The sequence below is a fragment of the Talpa europaea genome, assembly GCF_964194135.1.
Source record: "Talpa europaea genome assembly, chromosome: 7".
Lineage (NCBI taxonomy): Eukaryota > Metazoa > Chordata > Mammalia > Eulipotyphla > Talpidae > Talpa > Talpa europaea.
In genome coordinates this window covers 32274477-32296066 of record NC_140074.1, presented here as the reverse complement: position 1 = coordinate 32296066, position 21590 = coordinate 32274477, and the positions used below count along the sequence as shown (strand labels likewise).

The window sequence follows — 21590 nt, the reverse complement described above, 5'->3', positions numbered from 1 at the left end:
GGGCGATCTGGCTGCGACATCTGTCACCCCATTGATCGCCAGGGTTGATTCGGCTGATCTGGCTGGCTAGGCGGGTGTCCCCTTCCTCCCTCACCGCTCCATGTGCGTCCCTCCCGAAGCTGCGCGCTCGGTCGAAGAGGACGGCCTTCCCCGAATAGAGACGGACCGGTCTTCGGTCGAGGGTATACGAGTAGCTGCGCTCCCCTGCTAGAACCTCCAAACAAGCTCTCAAAATTATGTGTTCTTTATATTTAATTTCTGAACCCATTTCTCATCAGAAAAATAGTTTCTTTAACTGTAAGGTCTTTGATAAAGTCATAGTTATAAAGGACAGCACATCAGGTAAATACAATGTTGATTATAAAAAATTAATTTTGGAAGCTTGCCTTACTCAGAAAGGATTTTACTTGGTAGTATTTGGTTCTGCATATGTGGGTTTGTCTTGAGTTTGTACATGTATCTCACTGTTTCTTTTTCTCAGTATCAAGGACTGAATTTACATATTTCTTTTAATACAAATCAAGATCTTATAATTAGGCAGTCAAAATTAATTAGGAGCACGGGTATTGTCTTTGCTCTGTTGGCCATGTGAAATGGATAATATGGACAAACTGAAGATTATTGGGAGAAGTGGCCATTCAGTCTTTGTTAGGATATTTTCCAAAGCTTTCATTACATCTCACTCTATAGACATACTTTGCTTTTTAAAAATTACTTAAGACAGTATATAGTGTTATACAAACTACAATAAGGTAACTAACCACAAATAGGCTAAAAGACAAAACAAATTTATAAAAATAAAATTGAGCTAGGGTGGGCCTCCCTGGTGGCACAGAGGTTAAAGACACAGGGCTATCAAGCTATCTCCAGCCACTGCAACATGAATTTGATCCCGGGCCAGAGATGTAACCTACAAGGCACAGCAGACTTCTGTCTTGCCTGCTGCTCCCTCAGCAGTGTATTTCAGTAGATCCACTCTGTTTCTGGTGTTTCCTCTCACCCCCTGCACCTCTGGCCTGCACCATAGTGTTTATATGTGTTAATAAATAAATCTTTAAAAAATAAATAAAATTGAACTAGGGATAAGGCAAATATAAACAAACATCCTTGAAATCCTGTAAAATTGTTATATAATAGACTATACATTTTTGACTTTGAAAATTCTAATTGCCAGTTTAGATGGGGAGATATATCAGTTGCATAATCTAGTTTTCAGTCAAGAATCACCTATTCTTGCTACTTTTAATGATTTCCATTCTCAGGGTTAGTGATAAGATCAGTTCATGTCATTTGAATTAGACAGCTTTGTCTGACTTTTGAACTGAATTTGAGAATTTATATTAAAATCTTAAATTTTCTAAAAGAATGACAACATTTTTGTTTTGGTCAATCTACCCTGTAAATATTTTTGAAAAGTTTAATAATAGGTAAATGCCAACAGGAGCTTTGTAATATACACTAAGAAATACATTTTAAAATTTGTTTTAAGCTAGGAATGCCATTAATCTATTACTGACTTTAATATGGCATTAACAAATTTCCTTTTTTCTTCTAAAGGTATTGCCCTTCCTGTAAAACTGATTCCAGTGAAGTTGTAAAGGCTGGTGAAAGACTCAAGATGAGTAAAAAGAAAGCAAAAATGCCATCAGCAAGTACAGAAAGCCGGAGAGATTGGGGCAGGGTAAAGAAGAAAGTTTCTTCTTCCTAGTTATACAATTTGTTACCATAATTCAAGTTAGAATGTTGTAGTACCCATAATAGCAAAGGTATAGGTGTTATTTAAATATCAGCTATAATAGCAAATAATTTTATTTAGACATAAATTGTTATGCCATAATTATTAATTATAAGTTGATATGACTATGTAAATTGTCATGTGTTTAGCATGTAAATAGTTGGGTTTCTATTTTATTCCCATTTTGTAAGAATTAAGAGCTTTCTTTAAGATTTTACACAACTTATTTCTCAAGCAGCTTGTTCTGTGACTTGTAGGGAATGGCCTGTGTTGGTCGCACTAAAGAATGTACTATTGTTCCTTCCAATCATTATGGACCTATTCCTGGGATCCCTGTAGGATCAACTTGGAGATTTAGAGTTCAGGTATGTTTTTAAATAGGCTTACTTGAAAGGGTGAAAGTTGGTACAGTTCAAATTATGACAATATCAGTGTCTGTTGATTAAATGGACTAATTTAGGAAGTATCAAATGGCCTTCAGTTGTTAGAATGAGATTTTCTGTAGTATGGGTAGACTCTATCCAGAGGAACGGTCATCATGGAATTAGGCATCACTCTGCCTTTTCATCACTGTTTTACTTACTCTTCTGTTATTATTATGGTAGTTTTTTTCTTTTTTTATTTTATATACAACATACTTCAATTTTGTGCAATGTATGCTTTCTCATCTCGATTATAGTCCCCATGAAATTCCCACCACTAATTATGGTAGTTAATATTAGTAGTATATTAAACTTTCCAAAGAATTTTCTTGCCAAAAAATTTAAACACAGGGCCTCCCCGGTGGCGCAGTGGGTTGAGTGCAGCGCTCTGAGGCTGTCCACAGCCTCCACAGCGCCAGTTCAATTCCCGGTCAGCCGGGGAGATTCCCACATGGTGCGGCAGACCTCTCCTGTCTTGCCCTCTGCTCCCCTCAGCAGCGTATTTCAGTCGATCCGCCTGTTCTGTCCCCCACTCTGTCTCTGGTGGATTCTCTCACCCTCCTGTGCCTCTGGCCTGTGCTCCAGTGCTTGTATAAATAAATAAATAAAGATTTTTTTTTTTAAAATTTAAACACAGTAGAAGTAATTCAAAAATTAAATTAAAACGTTAATCTTTTTTTTTTTTAATTGAGGTAAAATTGGTTTATAACACTGTACCTGATTTAGGGGCATATGTTTAAATATATGTTACCGTACTACTCCTACTTAAAAGTACCCATAGTCCTTTATTCTAAGCCATTGGGCCCTCTTTCTATTTTATTCCCATCCACCTGGCTAAAATATTAATTTTTTTAAGTCATGTGGTGAGTTCTCATTGATGTCACTGAACACCAAGAAAATTCATTTCAGTTGTTTTCTTTGGAGTTTCTCTTCTTGAATGAATGTTAACATAGATATTGGTCAAAGGGAGTGCCATATAATCCAAGGATAAAATTACTTCTCTTTTTACCTTGAAGAAGGCTCTATTATATTCAGTCTGATTGCTTGTTTAGAAAGGTAGTTTTATTATTATGGAAAATTTAATATAAAAAAATCTCTTTGTTTAAGCAGTTTCCAATTAAAGTCACTCAGGATTCTGAACTTTAAATAAACATCAAGTGTCCTTGGTGTTTAGAATGTTAATAAAATTTATAATTTTATTTTAAATAATGTAACACACATACCCAGAGTTACATAGTCAATTCTTCTGGATTTACCTCATTTCTACGTGACATGTTTATATTGCTTCTATCTTCATAATTTAGTTGTATTAACTTCCTTCTATGGAAGGTTAACATTTACTTTAATAGATTTTGTCCCCCCATTCTTGCAAAGGTTTTATTGTAATTTTGGCTAAATGTTTATTTAGTTGATGTTTATATTGTGTGATTTTGGCTCTATAAATGCAGTGTATTAAAATAATATCTATACGGGCCTCCCTGGTGGCGCAAGGGTTGGGATGCAACCTTTGAAGTTAATCTGTTGCCACTGCAGCATGAGTTCAATCCCTGGCCAGGGAGCTACCCGCATGGTGCAGCAGACCTCTCCTGGCTTGCCTGCTGCTCCCCTCAGCAGTGTACTTCAGTTGCTCTGCCTGTTCTGCTCCTCACTTTGTCTCTAGTGAATCCTCTCACCACCCCCCACACTTCTGGCCTGTATCCCAGTTCTTGTATGCGTGGATAAATAAATCTTAAAAAAAAAAAATCTATACAGTGAAAATACATGTGGTATTTTATATGAGCTAATTGCCTTATTTTTTATTTATTTTTTTGTACCTTTAACTAATTAATTTCCAAACTCTAAAAACCCTTTTAATGTGGTCTAAGATGACTTTGAGATTGTTGGTCTGAGTAACTAGAAAAATCGCTTGCCATTTAGAAAGTGGGGAATATTCAGATTTTTATAAGGGTTGGTGAGATTGGGAATTAAAGTGATCCTATATGTGAAGTACTGGTATTTCCAAGGCCTAAATCTGAGTTCTGTTCTTACCAGCTTCTTGTTTGTTTCTAATGTGCCTCTTTCCCTAACCTACTATGCAGACTTGGATTTCAGCTTTTGTTTCTTTGTTAAGAAAAATGTATGACAAACACATGAATTATAAAACTTCTCTCAGGAAATCTCAAGAATCCAAATAAGTGACACTTGTTTCAATGAGTCATAATTGAAGATGGGGGGTAAAGCAGAGGCATTTAAATAGTAGAATACAGGCCTCCCTGGTGACACAAAGGGTTAAGTCTCAGTACTATGAAGCTGTCTGCAGCCACTGCAGCACAAGTTCTATCCCTGTCTGGGGAGCTGACCCACATGGCTCAGCAGACCTCTCCTGTCTCACCCACTACTCCCCTCAGCAGTGTATTTAAGTCAATCTGCCTGTTCTGTTCCCCACTTTATCTCTAATGAATCCTCTTACCCCCTGCCCTGTACTTCTGGCTTACACCCCAGCTCTTGTATGCATAAATAAATAAATTAAATCTTTAAAAAAATAGTAGACTAGCATGAGCTTAAGGAAAAGGGTGGCACATTTGGCTCAAACGTATAGGATCCTTGAAGGAGAAGCTGGAGATAAGACAGGAAAGTAGACAGGAGCCAGATTGAGAGAGGGTAATGTGTAATACTTAATTTAAGCTTGATACTGTAAGACAATTTATTTTAAGCAGTTGCACATTAAAAGCAGATTTTTTTCCCCCTTAAAACCATCACTGAGTTTTTGATGGGTAGAATGGCCTTAAAGGAACATTAGAGGCAGTGAGAAAAGGAGGTCTATTTTAAACATTTGTGACTCAAACTAAGTTGATAGCAGTGAAAATAGAAGTAGAAATGGTGATTTTGCAACCCTTTGGAATCTAACTGCAGAAGTGAGGCAACCAGAGTTGGCTGGAGGAGAGAGCAAAGGATAGAGTAAGCTCAATGGACCAATAGACTGTCAAGGAGGATTATGGGTGTTTTGGTGGTGGGCATGGTGTGGTCACTTGCATTCAGAGAGGTGTGAACCTGTACTCCTTAAATATACAATATTGTATACCAACATTAGTAAAAAATATTAAAATAAATGGTAGTGAGAGACTTGGGAAATCAAATCAGCAGTATATTGTGACCAAATGGGTTTAAAGAGTAAAAGAGAAGAATGACACTAATATGATTATTGCATTTCTGACTTGGCTAGGGAACATTGCCATAATCAAATGTAAAAATAAGAAGGAAGAGATCTGGATTCCTGAAAGTAAACTCCTTTTTACCTCATTTGAGCTAAATTTATCAATAAATATATGATGGTTATATCATAGTAATTTTGAAAATCAGAGTTCTAAGTCTGAGCAGTTTGAAGAATGATCAGCTCAGTACCTAGGGATATATACTTGGGAAGAATTAAAGTCAGAGAACAAAACATAGAACTCTGGGTAACATTCAGATTTTAGGTGGAGGCTTTAAGGTTCAAGAATATATATTAAAGCATATTGTAAATTTAACTTAACCAAGATTTCAACCATATTTTAAGATTCTCATTTATTTTATAGGTGAGCGAAGCAGGTGTCCATAGGCCCCATGTTGGTGGAATTCATGGTCGAAGTAACGACGGAGCTTATTCTCTTGTCCTGGCTGGTGGATTTGCAGATGAAGTAGTAAGTCCTGATATAATCTTGTTCCTTAGAACTTGTTTGGATGACAGGTGGCATTATACTTTAAGTGGTGAACTTAATGTCATATATACAGATGTTGATGTGTACATGAAACTTATATAATGTTATAAACCAGTGTTACTTCAATAAAAAATTTTTATAAAGAGCTTTATTTTACCATGTCAGATGGTGACCTTTAAAAAACAGTCTTAGGCCACCCCTGGTGACACAGGTGGTTGAACACAGCGTTGTGAAGCTGTCCGCAGCCTCTGCAGCACCAGTTGATCCTGGCTGGCCGGCGAGGGTCCCACATGGCACGGCAAATCTCTCCTGTCTCGCCTGCTGCTCCCCTCAGCAGTGAATTTCGGCATTCTGCCTGTTCTGTTCCCTGCTCTGTCTCTGGTGAATCCTGTCACCCTCCCACGCATCTGGCCTGTACCCCAGTTCTTGTATAAATAAATAAATAAATAAATCTTAAAAAAAAAACAGTCTTTTAAATTTAATTTAAAACAGGGGGAAAAAACCTATCTTGATCATTCAGTGAACTACAGGAGGCTTTGTTCAGGAAATATTCAAGTGGTTAGTTGCACATAAGTTACAAAATCAATCATCAGTCTTTGTGTGTACTGGTTTGATTTATATATATATGTAGTAACTGATTATTGCAATGAAAATACTCACATTCTCTATGGAATTCTTTTTTTTTAAGATCTATTTATTTATGCATATAAGAGTTGGGGTGTAGGCCAGAGATGCAGGGTTGGGGGGTGAGAGGAGTCACCAGGGACAGAGTAGGAAGAAGAATAGGCAGATCTTCTGAGATACACTGCTCAGGGGAGCAGCAGGTGAGACACAAGAGGTCTGCTGCCCTATATGGGTTAGCTCCCTGGCTGGGGATAGAACTCATGCTGCAGTTGCTGGTGATAGGTTGATGGCGCTGAGACTTTAACCCCTGTGCTACCAGGGAGGATCCTTATTTAGTTAACATTTGGTTTTAGTTAACATTTCCCCAGTGACTGATGATGTTGTTAATTTGTTTATTTGCTATACATATAGCCTCTTAGGGGTATATCTCTTCAGGTCTTTTGCCCACTTTTAATTGGGTTTTGTTTGTTTTTTCTGTTTATTGGATATGTGATTTGCTGGTATTTTCTCCTAGTCTGTTTTGTTTCCTAGCTTCCGTCGTATGTTATGATGAATTAGAGTAGCTATGGAGAGCACAAGATGTAGTATGTCTTCAGAGGTAGAAAAGTTTGCCCTCTTTCTGAAAGGCAAATTTGGTATATATATTATTAGCATAGAAAAAGAAATTTAAAATTGAAATATTCGGGCTAATCCTTTGAGTATTCCTATAGCACGCATATTTTGAAGCTATATATTTAAATATTTTATAGAGGGCCTCCCCGGTGGTGCAGCGGTTGAGCACTGGGTTGCGAAGCTGCCTGCAGCCTCTGCAGTGCCAGTTGGATCCCCGGCCGCCAGGCAAGGGTCCCACATGGCACGCAGACTTCTCTTGCCGCCCACTGCTCCTCTCAGCAGTGTACTTCATCAGTCTGCCTGTTCTGCTCTCCACTCTGGCTCTGGTGAATTCTCTCACCCTCCTGCGCTTCTGACTGTCCCCAGTGCTTGTATAAATAAATAAATAAATCTTTAAAATAAATAAATATTTTATAGAATGCAAGGATGTTATATAGTTTATTACAGTCAACACGTAGCATTTTTTTAATAAGGCTCTATAAGAAAATAAGCCAACAGAAAATGGAATCTCTTTAACATTTATTTTTAGTAGCTAGCTAATTATATTTGGTCTGGGCTCTGACATTTGTTGTATGTAAAACATTGCCAAAATTATTTAACTCCATTAAACCTCAATTTCTCCATGTGTGAAATAGAAAAAATACAATATTGTATTTGAAATTTTCCCTTATTTTTGGTAAGGCAACACCCCTAACACCCCAACCAAATATTCTGAATCTAAAACAAGAATTGGTGAAATTATACTTGGGTTTAGGTGTCTTACTGCTAAAAATCTTCTCCTGCAGGACCGAGGTGATGAATTCACATACACTGGGAGTGGTGGTAAAAATCTTGCTGGTAATAAAAGAATTGGTGCACCATCGGCTGATCAAACATTAACAAACATGAACAGGTATTCTTGAGTTTGTAAAGACTATTTGAAATGTGACCTTTGATTACAGGACTACAACTTGTAACTTAGACTCTAGAGGAACATCTTAAGTTAATAATTAAAGAAGTAAAATTAAAATTCCATTACTGAATATATAACTGTTTGTAAGCATCCTGACTTACTTCTTTGTATCATTATTTTTAAAATGGCATAATTCCTGGTTTTAATACCTGTGCTTTGCATTTAAAAATTTTGAAGGAAAGGAATCTACATAATAGAAGTGAAATTGAGAACTAGGTGGCTTATTTACTACCCCTAGGTTAAAGTTATGTTCTACTCATAACAGATTTATCTTTGAAAGTGACAAATTTCTTTCTAGAGGTAACTCTAGAAATATGCCTGTGTCTGAGAGGTCACATGTATGTGTATAAACAAAACACCAGATAACTCAATCAGAACTACACTCACGGTGATTTTAGGATTTATAATAATATGACGTCTTTTAAGTGTTATAAAAGAGAACATTCTTTTCATTACAAAAGTGACCTTTTCTGACTAAATGCTTGTAAGGCATTACCAAAGAGCCACCTTGTACTGACCTTTATTCTACAGAAATATTAAGTGACATTCCAGCTTTCATGGGAACATAAAATTTTATAGCTCCTAAAGTGTTTTATTTCATAAAAGAATGCATGCCAATACCAATAATAATTAAGTAACCAAAGCAATTAGATAGCAACAATCACATTTTAACGTGGTCATACTGATAATTTTTTGTGATCATTTCATAAAGTTGAGAAGTTTTGTATCCATTAAGAGTGTTTTTGTGAATTATTGAGTAAAAGTTTTTTTTTTTTTTTGCTTTCTTGAGTCTAAATCAGTTTTAAATAGTGTGCCCTTAATTTATTACTATGTGAAATAAAGAATATACCAGTATGATTTTAAGACTTTGTTGCATACCAAGTTACATAGACTCTGTTTTTATGTCTTCCTTCTATATTATTTCTGACAGTAGGATTATTTTACTGAACCAGCAGAGGAGACAGGTCAGATTTGCTGGTGAAAACATTCCTGAGTCAGGAGTCCTGTCCTTAGCTAGTCTTTTTGTAACAAGAAAGCAGCTCTTCAGTAGAAATGATCTTAAGTTAGAAGTATTTGGATGTGTTTTCATCTAAGAAAATGTATCTTGAATTTGTACAAGGGTTTTTTCAAGCTGTCAAATCTGAAACTTTTATTTTCCTTCTAATAATAATAGATTATTTTGCCTGCATGAAACTTCTCTGATTACTACTTGCTCTTATAAAGTACAGAGTAGATTCTTTTCAAGCTATTGAGCACTCTAATAGGCACACCCTGTTTACCATCTATTATAATCATGTCAGAAAGTAATTGACAAGCAGTAAAAATGTTTATATTAAAAGGAAAATTGTAAAATTGAAATATTAACTCAAAACCATTAGAATTGACATCACTGAGACTAACATCCATTTAGTTAATTTTTACACTAAGCTGTGAGTACCCTTGTGATTGGAACAAGCTCTTGGGCAAATCTACCTGTATGTTTTATGAACATGAAAACTGAGGTAAAAGGGCCTTAGCTCCAGCCCATGACATAATCTTTCCTAACTAGTATATGGTTCAATTCATGTTTGCCTCTCTAAGACATACTGATACCTATTTCTTGCTTTTAAGAAGTTTGTTCCTGTTTCTTCTCAACTTTTCCACTTTATGAAAGTGAAGAGAGTACCAAGGTAACCTGACTATCCTTATCAGGGGACTTAGAAGCAACCCATTGAGCTGTAGGGAAAGGGAAAGGCTTATTGTTGTTTTGACTCATTTTATCCTCTTGGACTCTTCACATATTTGAACTCCCTGCATACTACATGAAACTAGAAGTGAGTTAACAATGCCAGATAGTGGTGGCAGTCGTTATGACTGAAAGGTACCTGTGAGCACCAAAGCATTCCACTCATTAATAGGAAGGTAGTACTAAACCTTATGCTAACACTTCAAGAAGATAAACATATATATATATCTCATAGGTGTTCCATAAATAAGATGTAAAATTAACTCTACAGGTGATGGCTATATTTTCTTCTGCTCCCCAGAATTTCAATGCTTCTCCCTTTGAAATAAAAAAAGATAACTTGGCAAACCTTAACTCTTTGACTACATCTATGTTTTTTTTAACAATCACTTTCTTAAATTCATTTACTTTAACAACATAACACTGATCAAGAGATTTCAACAGATTAGTCATTTAAGCTTAATTGAGCCTGCAAGAAAGAATCTATATTCAGAAGTATTTTGTATTGTATTTTATTTTATCAGATTGTGTGTGTGTGTGCATGTAACTTTATATGTTCTCAGTGGTTTCTTTTCACTTAACTTAGGAAATAGGTGTCTTAGAGGAAAAAATACTAATTTTAAACAAATTCTAGGTTGGGTTGGGATTTTTGCGTTTTGTTTTTGTTGTTGTTGTGGTTTTTTTTTTTTGTTTTTTTGGGTTTTTTTGGCAGGATTAAGTTCTGCCAAGAAAGGTCTTCTAACATCTACTAAACTTACTGATTACTTGCTACTAACAGAGTATATACTAAGGAAGCTTCAGCTAAATCAGGTGCTGCTTCCAATTCAGTGTTTCCCCTTTCTTCATGTATCATCAATAAAATGTAGTGATCTTATCAACCAAAATCTTTATTGTCATGATTTAGCACAGACATTTGAATGCTTCAGTTTTATTTAAACTTATCTTTTCACTGGAGGTCTTTAAAGGATATTCTCATATTGAACTTGTTCTGAATATCTTCTAAACTTTAAGGAGTATCTGTTGTATGGAATGTGCAAAGTAGACATAGGAAGGTCATTTGTACCTTGCTGCCAAATTTATTTTTCTGGATTTCTTTCTACATTATTCCAGCATTTTACTTCACTCCCTTATCAGAAATAACTTACCAAAATCACTTGCTTTAGTTTTCCAACTTTCTCCCTCCCCTCAACAAACGTTATTTAAAGAAAATTCCATGTATTTCTAGTTGTTTTCTATTATACGTGGCACAGATGTTATTACTTTCAGAAGAACCCTACAGGCTATCTGAGAACCAATCCCCTGGCTTGGGGGTGACATCAGAAAACTGATTTGTCTTCTCTGCTGGTGGGGGAAAGCATAATCCTATTATCTGGAATAATATGGAAAGAATCATAGAATCTTAACCATCAGGTAAGGCATAATTCACCTTTTAATTGAGCTAATGATGCGTTATATACTTGAAGAAAGATTACTTGGTATAAAGACTTTGTTTTATTTTTTAGGGCGTTGGCCCTAAACTGTGATGCTCCATTGGATGATAAAATTGGAGCAGAGTCTCGGAATTGGAGAGCTGGTAAGCCAGTCAGAGTGATACGCAGTTTTAAAGGGAGGAAGATCAGCAAATATGCTCCTGAAGAAGGCAACAGATATGATGGCATTTATAAGGTGCTCTATCTGGCATGACATCTTGTTAGTCATTCTTCTTGGGCTTTCAAGACAGGGTTACCACAGGGAACTGCTCTACTGTGGGTGGGCTTGAGGAAACAGGCCATTTTCACTGGTATTTCTACTTTTTCTAGAAATGTAGCAGATGCACAAGTGAGCTCTTAACATGTATACTTTTAAGGCTTATTTGAAGTCCCTAAGGGCAGGGTCATATTTTGGGTTAAGCTTTTTACAAGTATATACTCTCTCTGATAAAACCATTAAATAACTTTGCCATTATATATTTTTATTCTTATATATCTTTCAGAATGATTTTATTTGTAATAGTTTTCAAAGCAGAACACATTATAATTTTTAAAATAGGTAGTGTTCTTTGTTTAAAACAAGCATCTACTACCAACATTTTGTCCATTATGCACATTTCCATTAACTAATGAGCATAATCTTGTCATTATTTCAAATGGGTAGCATTCTGTACTTACTGAAACATTAATAAACATAATCATGGGAAATATGTTCAGAACAATATTTTAGTGAGTAGTCTTGATTTATTTACTATTTTTACAGTAAAGCAAGTATCTTTTGAAGTTGCATTTTGGTTCTACCATGGTTACTTAAACCACTAATATGGCAATATGAGTAAGTCTAAATTTTTAAATCTCAAGGTAGTACTGAAATATTATGATTTAGGTGGTGAAATACTGGCCAGAGATTTCATCAAGTCATGGATTCTTGGTTTGGCGCTACCTTTTAAGAAGAGACGATGTTGAACCTGCTCCTTGGACCTCAGAAGGAATAGAACGGTCAAGAAGATTATGTCTACGTTTACAGGTTAGATTACATTTGTTTACACTACTTGTACATTTCATAAAAACATACGCCTCTGTACAATCTTATGTACCTTAACACTGTCTATAACCCACACAATTGATCAGTGGACTGTAAGGGGTGAGGAATGAGACCATGCAAGTATATAGAAGGACAAAAGTAAAAAGATAGCATTCTACTAGGTGCCTAAGACCAAAAGTTGTGCTTGGGAAAAGCTGGGCTTATCAATGAAAGTAAAATGCTTTCAATTCTGTTTGGAATGACTTGAAGCATGAAGAAAAGGAATATATATAATTTAGGCACCGGAGACTTTGAAAAAGGAAGTTTATTCTAGAGGGCATGGGTTGTGTCTCTGGTAGGGAATGGGGGGGAGGTGGCTTGTAAGAGTGGTCTGCTTTCTACCCTTCTCACTTTTCCTCACCCCTTTTCTCTCTTCCCCCTCAAGCTGCTTCCCTGTCCTGTCACCACCTTTAGTGCTTTGCCTTATTTTTTTTTTCCTTTGTCCATAATCAGCTATTAACCCACATAAGACTTTCTTGGTTTTGTGTGCATATACTGTATGGTATGGCTGCATTCCCCCTCCACTGTACACGCTAGACTTTATCCCTGACACTGACTTCAGAGCATGGTTCAGTTCATCCTCCATTCCCCATCACTGTGCTTCCTGTAAAGACTGCCAGCTTTGTCATTTCCCCTGGCTCTGCCCACACTGCATGTGTAGGGGCTGAACTATGGGCAAGTGTCTGACCACCCAGGCAGGTGAGTGTGTGTCTTCTAGTGCAAGTCTGTTTCTGTCTTTTTGTTTTCTTTTTAAACTCATAGTTATTTAAATGATGCCCATCAACTACTAAAATAACCACCAAAATACTTTTTAAAGTTTAATATATTAAAGCCCATTAAAGCCAACTGTCATAAGATTTTTTTTCAGATCTACTTTTCAGCAGATCAGTGTAGGTAGATTTAAAACTGAGCAGAATCATAAAAGCCCATCTACTATAATGAATTAGTACTATTACTGATGAGGCCTGAAATACAATGAGATTTAAATATGAATACTAGCACAAAACATGTCCCGCCCCCCACCAAAAAGAAGGAAAAGTAGCCAGTAAAATGCAAGGATAATAGGTAGAATTTATTCCTTGAAGCTTACCCTTTGGCTGATAAGGAATTAAGTAATTTAGTTGCTTTAGTCCTTCTAAAAGCTTCACACCCCAATTTTAGAAGATAAGAAATTTGACCCTTAATGTTTTGACCCTTAATTTGGCTTTGTTGGAGTTTTTTGTTTTTAAGATTGACTCCACAATTTAGTGTAATCCCATATATGTGGGTACCATCTATTGTGCTCTGTGGTTGGCTTCATTTACCTTCCTATCCAGATTGTACTTTCCTTTCTTCCTCAGACCTTTCAAGCCACCTAGTCACATCTCCTGAAAACTTATTAACCCCCCTCTTAGATCTGAAACTAAGATCATTGTATTACAAAATGAAATATCTTAATAGTCAAAACCACATGGTTTTATACTGAACTTAAGATTTTTTAAGTTTTATTTCTTTAAATATCTGTTTCCTTTATATTGTCTTTCAGTTCAGGGAAAATAAAGACTCTTCCCCACCCTCCCCATTAAAAATTTCTCACCAAGATCTAGAACCCATCCACATCTCTGTGAACCTTAAGTCTACATTGTGCTTTTTTTCTCCCTCAGTATCCAGTAGGTTACCCTTCAGATAAGGAAGGGAAGAAGGCTAAAGGACAGTCAAAGAAACAGACCAGTGGAGTCTCCAAAAGGTCAAATATAGATGGTAAGTAATGGTTACAGAACATAAATTTTGATAACATAGTTTCTAATAAAATGTTTGGAGAATAAATTGAAATTCCTAAGAAAGTAAATGTAAAGTCAAAGGTTTTTTCCTAGGGAGAGGGGAATGACTTTTTTTGTATTTTAAGTGTCAGAGTCAAAATAACAAATAGTATCCTACACTCAGGGTGAATCAGTTGCTGCTTTAGCAGATTATATTCATGCTAAACCAGTCAATGCTTTTGTTTCATAGTTCTACTTAGAATCTCTTGTAAGTCTACTGATGTATTCTTATTTATTTGTTTAAGATTTATTTATTTATGCAAGAACTAGGGTACAGGCTAGAACCGCGGGAGGGTAAGAGGATTCGCCAGAGACAGAGCAGGGAGCAGAACAGGCAGACAGACCAAAATACACTGCTGAGGGGAGCAGCGGGTGAGGCAGGAGACGTCTGCCGCGCCATGTGGATTTCTCACTGGTCAGCCGGGAATCGAACCAGCGCTGCAAAGGCTGTGGCTTCACAGTGCTGTGCTCAACCCACTGTGCCACCAGGGAGGCCCTGCTGATGTATTTTTAAATAAATCTAGATGATTGTCCAAGTGCCTCCAAAGTGTTCAAAGCATCAGATTCATCGGAAGCTGTTGAAGCTTTCCAACTAACTCCTCAACAACAAAACTTAATCAAGGAAGATCATCAAAACCAGAAGCTATGGGATGAAGTACTTGCATCTCTTGTGGAAGGACCAGTATGTACAGATTTTTTTTTTAGTAAGAATGTTCTATATTAACAAATAATGAAAAATAATTTCCCTTTAAAGCGTTATTTTCACAAGTCAGTCAAAATTTACTTTTTATCCATTGTCCAGTGCCACCACCTTTCAGAAATCAATTGAGGAAGTATATAAAATGTTATAATGTTGATTTTAGATTTCTTATGTGTTTTTTTCTTTTTTAATGGCCCTTTTATTGTTGCCAAGTTTCTGTTACTATCATAATTTTTTTTTCCTTTTTAAAACACCATTATGCGTTACATTCTTTGCTCTTACCCTTCACCCTACTCCTCTCTAATAACTTCAATACCGATGTTAAATCCACTAGTTAACTATTTTTGTTTTATCTGTTCATTTGCTTTGTTTCCTTATACTCCATAGATTAGGACAATCATCCAATATTTGTTTTCCTCCTTCTGAATTACTTCACATAGCATAATCTGCTCAAGTTCATCACATTTTGTTGCAAATAGAAAAATTTCATGTTTTATCTAGCTGAATAGAATTCCATTGTGTATATATACCACATCTTCTTTATCCAGTCATTTATATACGAGACGATTAAGTTGTTTCCATATCTTAGTTTTGAAAAATACTGCACGAGACATAGGAGTATATGTATCTCTTCAAGTCAATAATTTCATGTTCTTTGGATACTCAGAAGAGGGATTGCTAGATTATATGATAGTTCTATTTTCAGTTTTAGAGGGAACTCCATACTGTTTTCCAAAATGGTTGCTGCAGTTTACATTCCACCAACAGTGTCCAAGGGTTCCTTTTTCTTTGCACCCTCACCAATACTTGCTTTTAAATTTTTTTGATATAAGACATTCTCACAGGTGTAAGATGATATCTCATGGTTTTGATCTGTATCTTTCTAATAGTAAGTGGTGATGAGCATTTTTTTACTTGTGTCTCTTGCTAGCTGTATGTTCTCTTTGAAAAAGTTTTATTGAGAATTTTCTCCCATTTTTTTATTGGATTTGATTTCTTTACATATTTTGGGTACTAACCCCCTGATGGATATTATATCGTTTCCTGTTTAATAGCCTGTCTCTTCATTCTGATATTTTCTTTCATTTTGTAGAAACTTTAATTTGATATAATCCTATTTGTTATTTTTGCTTTCATTTCCCTTGCCATTAGCATCGAGTCTCTAAGGCCAATGTCTTGGAATGTATTGCCTGTTTTCCTCTATGTATTTTATGGCTTCAGGTTTTACAGCCAAGTCTTTGATCCATTTTTAAATTTATTTTTGTGTATGAGATAGAGTGATCTAATTTCATTCTTTTGTATGTGGTAGTCCAGTTTTCCCAGCACCACTTGTTGAAGAGATTTCCCTTTCTCTATTGTTGGGTATGGTTTCTTTGTCATAAATTAACTGTTGATATATGTGTCAGTTTGTTTGGTGGCATAAAGATTCTATTCCATTTTTCCATATGTCTATTTTTACTCCAGTATCATACTGCTTTAATAAATGTGGCTTTATAGTATAGTTTGAATTTGAGTAACAGAATGCCTCCATTTGTATTCTTTTTCTCAACATTGCTTTAGCTGTTTGGGGGTCTTTTGTGTTCCCATAAGAATTTTAGTATTTGTTCTATTTCCTTAAAAAATGTCATTGGAATTTTGTTAGGTATTGCATTGAATCTGTATATTTCTTTAAATAAGATGGCCATTTTAACAATACTAATTCTCCCTATCCATGGACACAGAATAGCCTTCCATCTGTTTGTGTCTTTGTATTTCTGTTGAGGTAATATTGGATTACAACGCTGTATATAATTCAGAGTTATAGGATCACATCTCTTCAGATGTGTTACCATAACACGCCCACGACCAAGGCACCTATAGTTCCTCACTATACTGAGCCCCTCCAGATCCTGTATTAATTATAAGTAATAATTAATGTCTTGATTTAAAAAATATTAAATATGACTGGCAATTTTTTCTAATTAGAATTTTATTAGCATACTATAGAATATTAATTCTTTTTCTTCCCCGTTGATATCATTTTAGAATTTTCTGAAAAAATTGGAACAATCTTTTATGTGTGTTTGCTGCCAGGAGCTAGTTTACCAGCCTGTAACAACAGATTGCCTCCACAATGTCTGCAAAGTAAGTAGAATTCCACTCTCATTTCCCATTATCAGACTAAAAGTTAGTGTAACTCCAAATCTTTTAGGATGTGAGGAAGCATTTTTCCATGAAACCAGAATAGGTATGGAACCTTGTTGATTAAGAAGCATTTACTTACATCTTGGTGATAAATTTATGTTTTAATTTTATAAATAGTAATTCAGATATATATGGTTGATGTATATGGTGTTCTATCATGTTGGGAATTGTTGGTGTTGAAATGGAAAAGAGCAGAGTCAGGTATCATTTGATGTTTTCTAAGTTATAAAGATATAAACTAAGTTATAGCTTACAAATATTATGTATTAAACTGAAACCATTCTATGCACTTAATGGAATCTAAAATATATATTATGTTGGCAACATGTCCAGAGGAATTGATTATTGAGTTTTCAGTGTAGTATAAAAGAAAAATTTGAGTTTTAGTCAAACTTAGATTGGAATCTTGTGCTACTGCTTGATGATGGCCGTGTACCCTAACCCAATTTCTGATTTTTAGTTTCTTTTATAAAATGGAAACAAATCATGTTTTACATGATTTACATTTTCATTTAAATTTTTTTGTATAACTCTTAGTCTATATTTTTGGAAGATACATAGTATGTTAAATGATTGGATGGAATATGTAACATAGTCTTAAGCAAGAGAATATAAGGTTTTTTTTAGTACTCTTAGGAAAGGATTAAAGTCCAACCTAGACAATAATCTCCCACCCTCCTTTTACTTGATGAGGAAATTAAAGTGCACAGAGGTTAAGTCATTTACCTGAACTCTCATGGTTTGTGCTGGAGGTGGAACTAAAGCTGTGTGTATAGGCTATTTCATTTTAAATCTTCTCTTATTACCAAACAGTAAGTTTTTAATTGGAATTTAAAAGCATATCTTGTTGAGTACTTTTCTACATGCTTTATCTTCAGATGAAAGTGGATGTCTTTTTTTTTTTTTTTCTCCACTTTAGGATTGTTTACAGCGCTCTTTTAAGGCTCAAGTTTTCTCCTGCCCTGCTTGCCGGCATGATCTTGGCCAGAATTACATCATGATTCCCAATGAGATTCTGCAGACTCTACTTGACCTATTCTTCCCTGGCTACAGCAAAGGACGATGATCTCTCTGCTTCTACCATGTTGCTCCTGGTTGGCTTTTTGGACAATAAAGAATCTAAAATGGGTGGAATGGGTGGAGTATGGAAGCAAAGGCAGACCATATCTCTCACATTCTGAAGCAGCTAATCCTCTTTCCTACGTAGCCATCATCTTGTGTGTGTAGTAAGAGGCCCATTTCTCAGCTGTCTTTTAAATATCAAAAGGTAGTTCCTGTCAGTAACAACTAGTTTTAATGAGTAAAAAGTCAAAGCCTCAGCTCTAGTTGATATCCAAGTTATGATTTATTTTGCAACTACCTCAGGACAGAAAAGATTTATGGGAATTTTTTAAATCATTGAATAATTAGTTAAATGAAATTTTAGCTACACACTGCCTCTCAATTATTAGTTGTGCCTGGTTCATTTAATTTGATTTTACAGAAAAGGAAATGACACTTGAGATCTTTGGAATGAACGCAGCTTCTGTAATGTGCATACTTTTTTTAATGTCTCTTCTTCCATGGCAATGTGTGTTTTTTAGCCCATTTTGTGAACTCCATTGTGCTTTTTTCTGGTGTTTTATGCAAGTTGACTACTAATGACTAATGAGAACAATATGAATGCATTGTTGCTGCATTAGTGTAATGTGGTGTGGTTTTGCACTTAAAAGAGGTATTCAGATGCTCTAGTTGTAAATGTTCATGAAAAGCCTCTTCTGTACTAGTCAAACTGCTTTTAGTGAGTCTCACCAGTGATTTTACATCTGCAGAGCATTGAGGGCTGGGCTGACTTTTGAGAGGATTGAAATTGCTTCATAATTGTGATCCTAAATTTTATATTCACTATATTCCCTAAAGTATACCTTAATAAATATTTTATGACCAGAAAAATAGCTCATCTTGCTTCAGTTTTTTTAATATTTGTCTGTCTTATAGTATGTATTTTTAAGAATCAGTCATTCCCAGAGTATTTCATTGTATGTTTTTATTGAAACAAACATTTTGTACAATTTTTACTATTGATTTTTGGTAATGAGCTCTAGTATGAAATCTTAAGCAGCTAAAGACAGATTTCTCCCTGTATTTGATTTTTTTTTTAGCTAGTTGGGAAGCATTCTCCAAATAAGACCCTAATGATTTTTTTTCTCTGTAACAACTCAGTCATGTTTAATTTTAGCATAATCAGTGGTACTTTTTACTTAACAGACATGATATTATAGAACATTATTCTAGTCTCTGAAACTATTGAGAAAATACTAGAATTATTTATCTTGAGATTGGTAATAGTTATATATATTAAGCTCTAAACTTAGAATTTGTGCTTTTTACTATGTGCACTTCATGCGTCAACAAACAGCATAAAGATAAGCAAAACAAATAAATCATTAAATAACTGCCGAAACTTCAGCCATACTCTACCCACATGGTTCCTGCAGTATTAAGTTTACAACTCTTAAAATTGTATTACTTAAAGGAGAACATTTTAGCTACCTGGAAAACTCAGCTTTTTTTAAATTTTATTTTATATATTTTTACATGATTTTTCATTTTTGTACAATGTATGCATTTTCATTTTGGTTATATTCCCCATACAATTCCCACCCCCCTTATTTTCACCCTAATCCCTCCTCCCCTCCCCTCTGCCCCTGTAGTATATCTCTGGTTTATAATTGCTTGTTGATTTTGATTTTTACTTTATTATAATCAGTCTTTTTCCTGGTCACTTATTTAGGTTTTCTAAATTCCTGCTAAAGTGATATCATCCGGTATTTTTCTTTTTCTTTCTGGCTTATTTCACTGAAACTCAGCTATTTATAGTAACGGTTCTAGAGAGCTGCAATTTTTACCTTTTTATTTGCATGTTTTGCTCGACATTTTTAAAAATTGATCTTGGGTGTTTCAGTTGGATATGTGTTCTTAAACATCAAATGATTATATTTTCATCAGACCTGTTTTACTATGATTGAATTGGTTTTGTCACCTCTGAATTCAGAGCTGTGTATAGCCAATATTATTAAATATTTGCTTTGCAATAGTCACTTGTACATTTTTATGTACTAACAATCCTAAGAGGCAAGTACTATTACCCATCTTATGGATCAACACATAAGGCACATATAGGTTAAAAAACTTGTCAAAGATCATATGCAAAGCAACTGGAACAGCTATGCCCTATGCTGAAACAATTTGAGTCCAAAACTGTCAATATTTACTTCTATGCTATATATTCTCACATTTGAATTTATAAGCCTAACTAGTATTGCTTTACTTATGTATACTTAAATTCAAAGTCAGCTTCTGGAACACATAACATAACAATTAGAACTGTTGTCGCTTGGGGCTAGTCAGAGATGTTGCAATCATTTTTATTTTGAAGAATCCAATTTAAATAGGGCTTTCTTGCATCATCTTTTCCCTCCAGCACTGGCCATATCTCTGCATGAAGGGTGGGCAATAGGCTCCAGTTTCAACTACTTTGACTGATTTAGCTCTATCACTTTTATTAGCAAAATGATTCCCACAATTATGTTGTATATTGTCATTGCTATAACTTGATAGATTAGGAAAGAAAGCTGATTAAAGTTTAACATGTTCAGAAATGTCAAGAATGGCCCAAAGTTAAATAATGCTGTTACTCTTAAACTTTTTTAAGCAAATTTCCTTACATAAATATTGTCATTGTGTCATCATACATGGATGTTGTATTTTAAATTTGAATTAGGATCCAAATAAGGATCATACATTATTATTGCTAGCTCTTAAAGATCTTTTCATCTGTTTGTATCACCTAACTCTTTCATTTCTTTTACCTTTTGCAATTTGTGTGTTGAAATTGGTCTAGAGCTTTTCTGACAATAGATTTTGCTGATTGTAACCATGTGATAGACCTTAACCTGTCTTTATTTTCTATTAATTAATAGCTAGAATTCAAGCATGACCACATTCAGATTTGGATTTTTTGTTGTTTTTTTTTTTTTCCTGGCAACTATTTCATAAGCGATACAGAAGGTGGGACATAGATAGTACCTGGTTGTCTCTTAGGTTTCAGCTTGAAAGATGAGCTTTTTCACTGCATTCATCATATTCAGTCAGTTAGAGTAGTTACAATCAAAGTACTGAGCCATTTTCAGATGGGTAGGATCTTTTTCTTTGTTTTGTTCCAATTAGGGTAGGCAGGGTTTATAGTTTTAGAACTCACTTTTAAATAATATGGCTCATCCAATAAATGTGCATACTGTTTTGTTTAAATATATTAGGTATAACTTTTAAGAGGCTAACAAGCCCAAAACACCCTTGGCTGTCTCACAGTCCTACTGTGACAATTTGGCTAATGGAAAAGCACCCCAGCTATATACTTAAAGCTACTTAAAGCTTAGCATAAATTCTACTAAAGAAGCTAGAGAGCTGTTGTGACTTGCCTACATTACGGTCTCCTATTTCTTTCTTTGCTTTCCCCGTTCTTTAGGACACCTGAAAAATAGAGCTCATTACTCTACCTGATTTGAAGGAGTTGAGCTTGGTGGTCACCATCAACTTTTTGAAGCGTTATCCTTGGTTTTCCACC

The 21590-nt window shown here is 35.1% G+C and overlaps 1 protein-coding gene across 2 annotated transcripts in view; it reads left to right on the top strand.

Moving 5' to 3' along the window:
• Positions 1-18180, top strand: part of UHRF2 (ubiquitin like with PHD and ring finger domains 2) — a gene marked incomplete at its 5' end in the record, with an annotated part of 71931 nt that extends 53751 nt beyond the window's left edge. The window contains 10 exons of one of the 2 annotated variants that reach the window (XM_084237169.1): positions 1558-1681; positions 1993-2100; positions 5712-5816; positions 7856-7962; positions 11251-11413; positions 12104-12244; positions 13945-14041; positions 14625-14782; positions 16826-16924; positions 17904-18180. In XM_084237169.1, the coding sequence (XP_084093295.1) occupies positions 1558-1681; positions 1993-2100; positions 5712-5816; positions 7856-7962; positions 11251-11413; positions 12104-12244; positions 13945-14041; positions 14625-14782; positions 16826-16924; positions 17904-18050 (1249 nt within the window). In that variant the 3' untranslated portion in view covers positions 18051-18180. The remainder of the gene's footprint in view (positions 1-1557; positions 1682-1992; positions 2101-5711; positions 5817-7855; positions 7963-11250; positions 11414-12103; positions 12245-13944; positions 14042-14624; positions 14783-16825; positions 16925-17903) is intronic. The other variant, XM_084237170.1, reaches the window with a different exon arrangement.
• Between the last annotated feature and the right edge of the window lie 3410 nt (positions 18181-21590).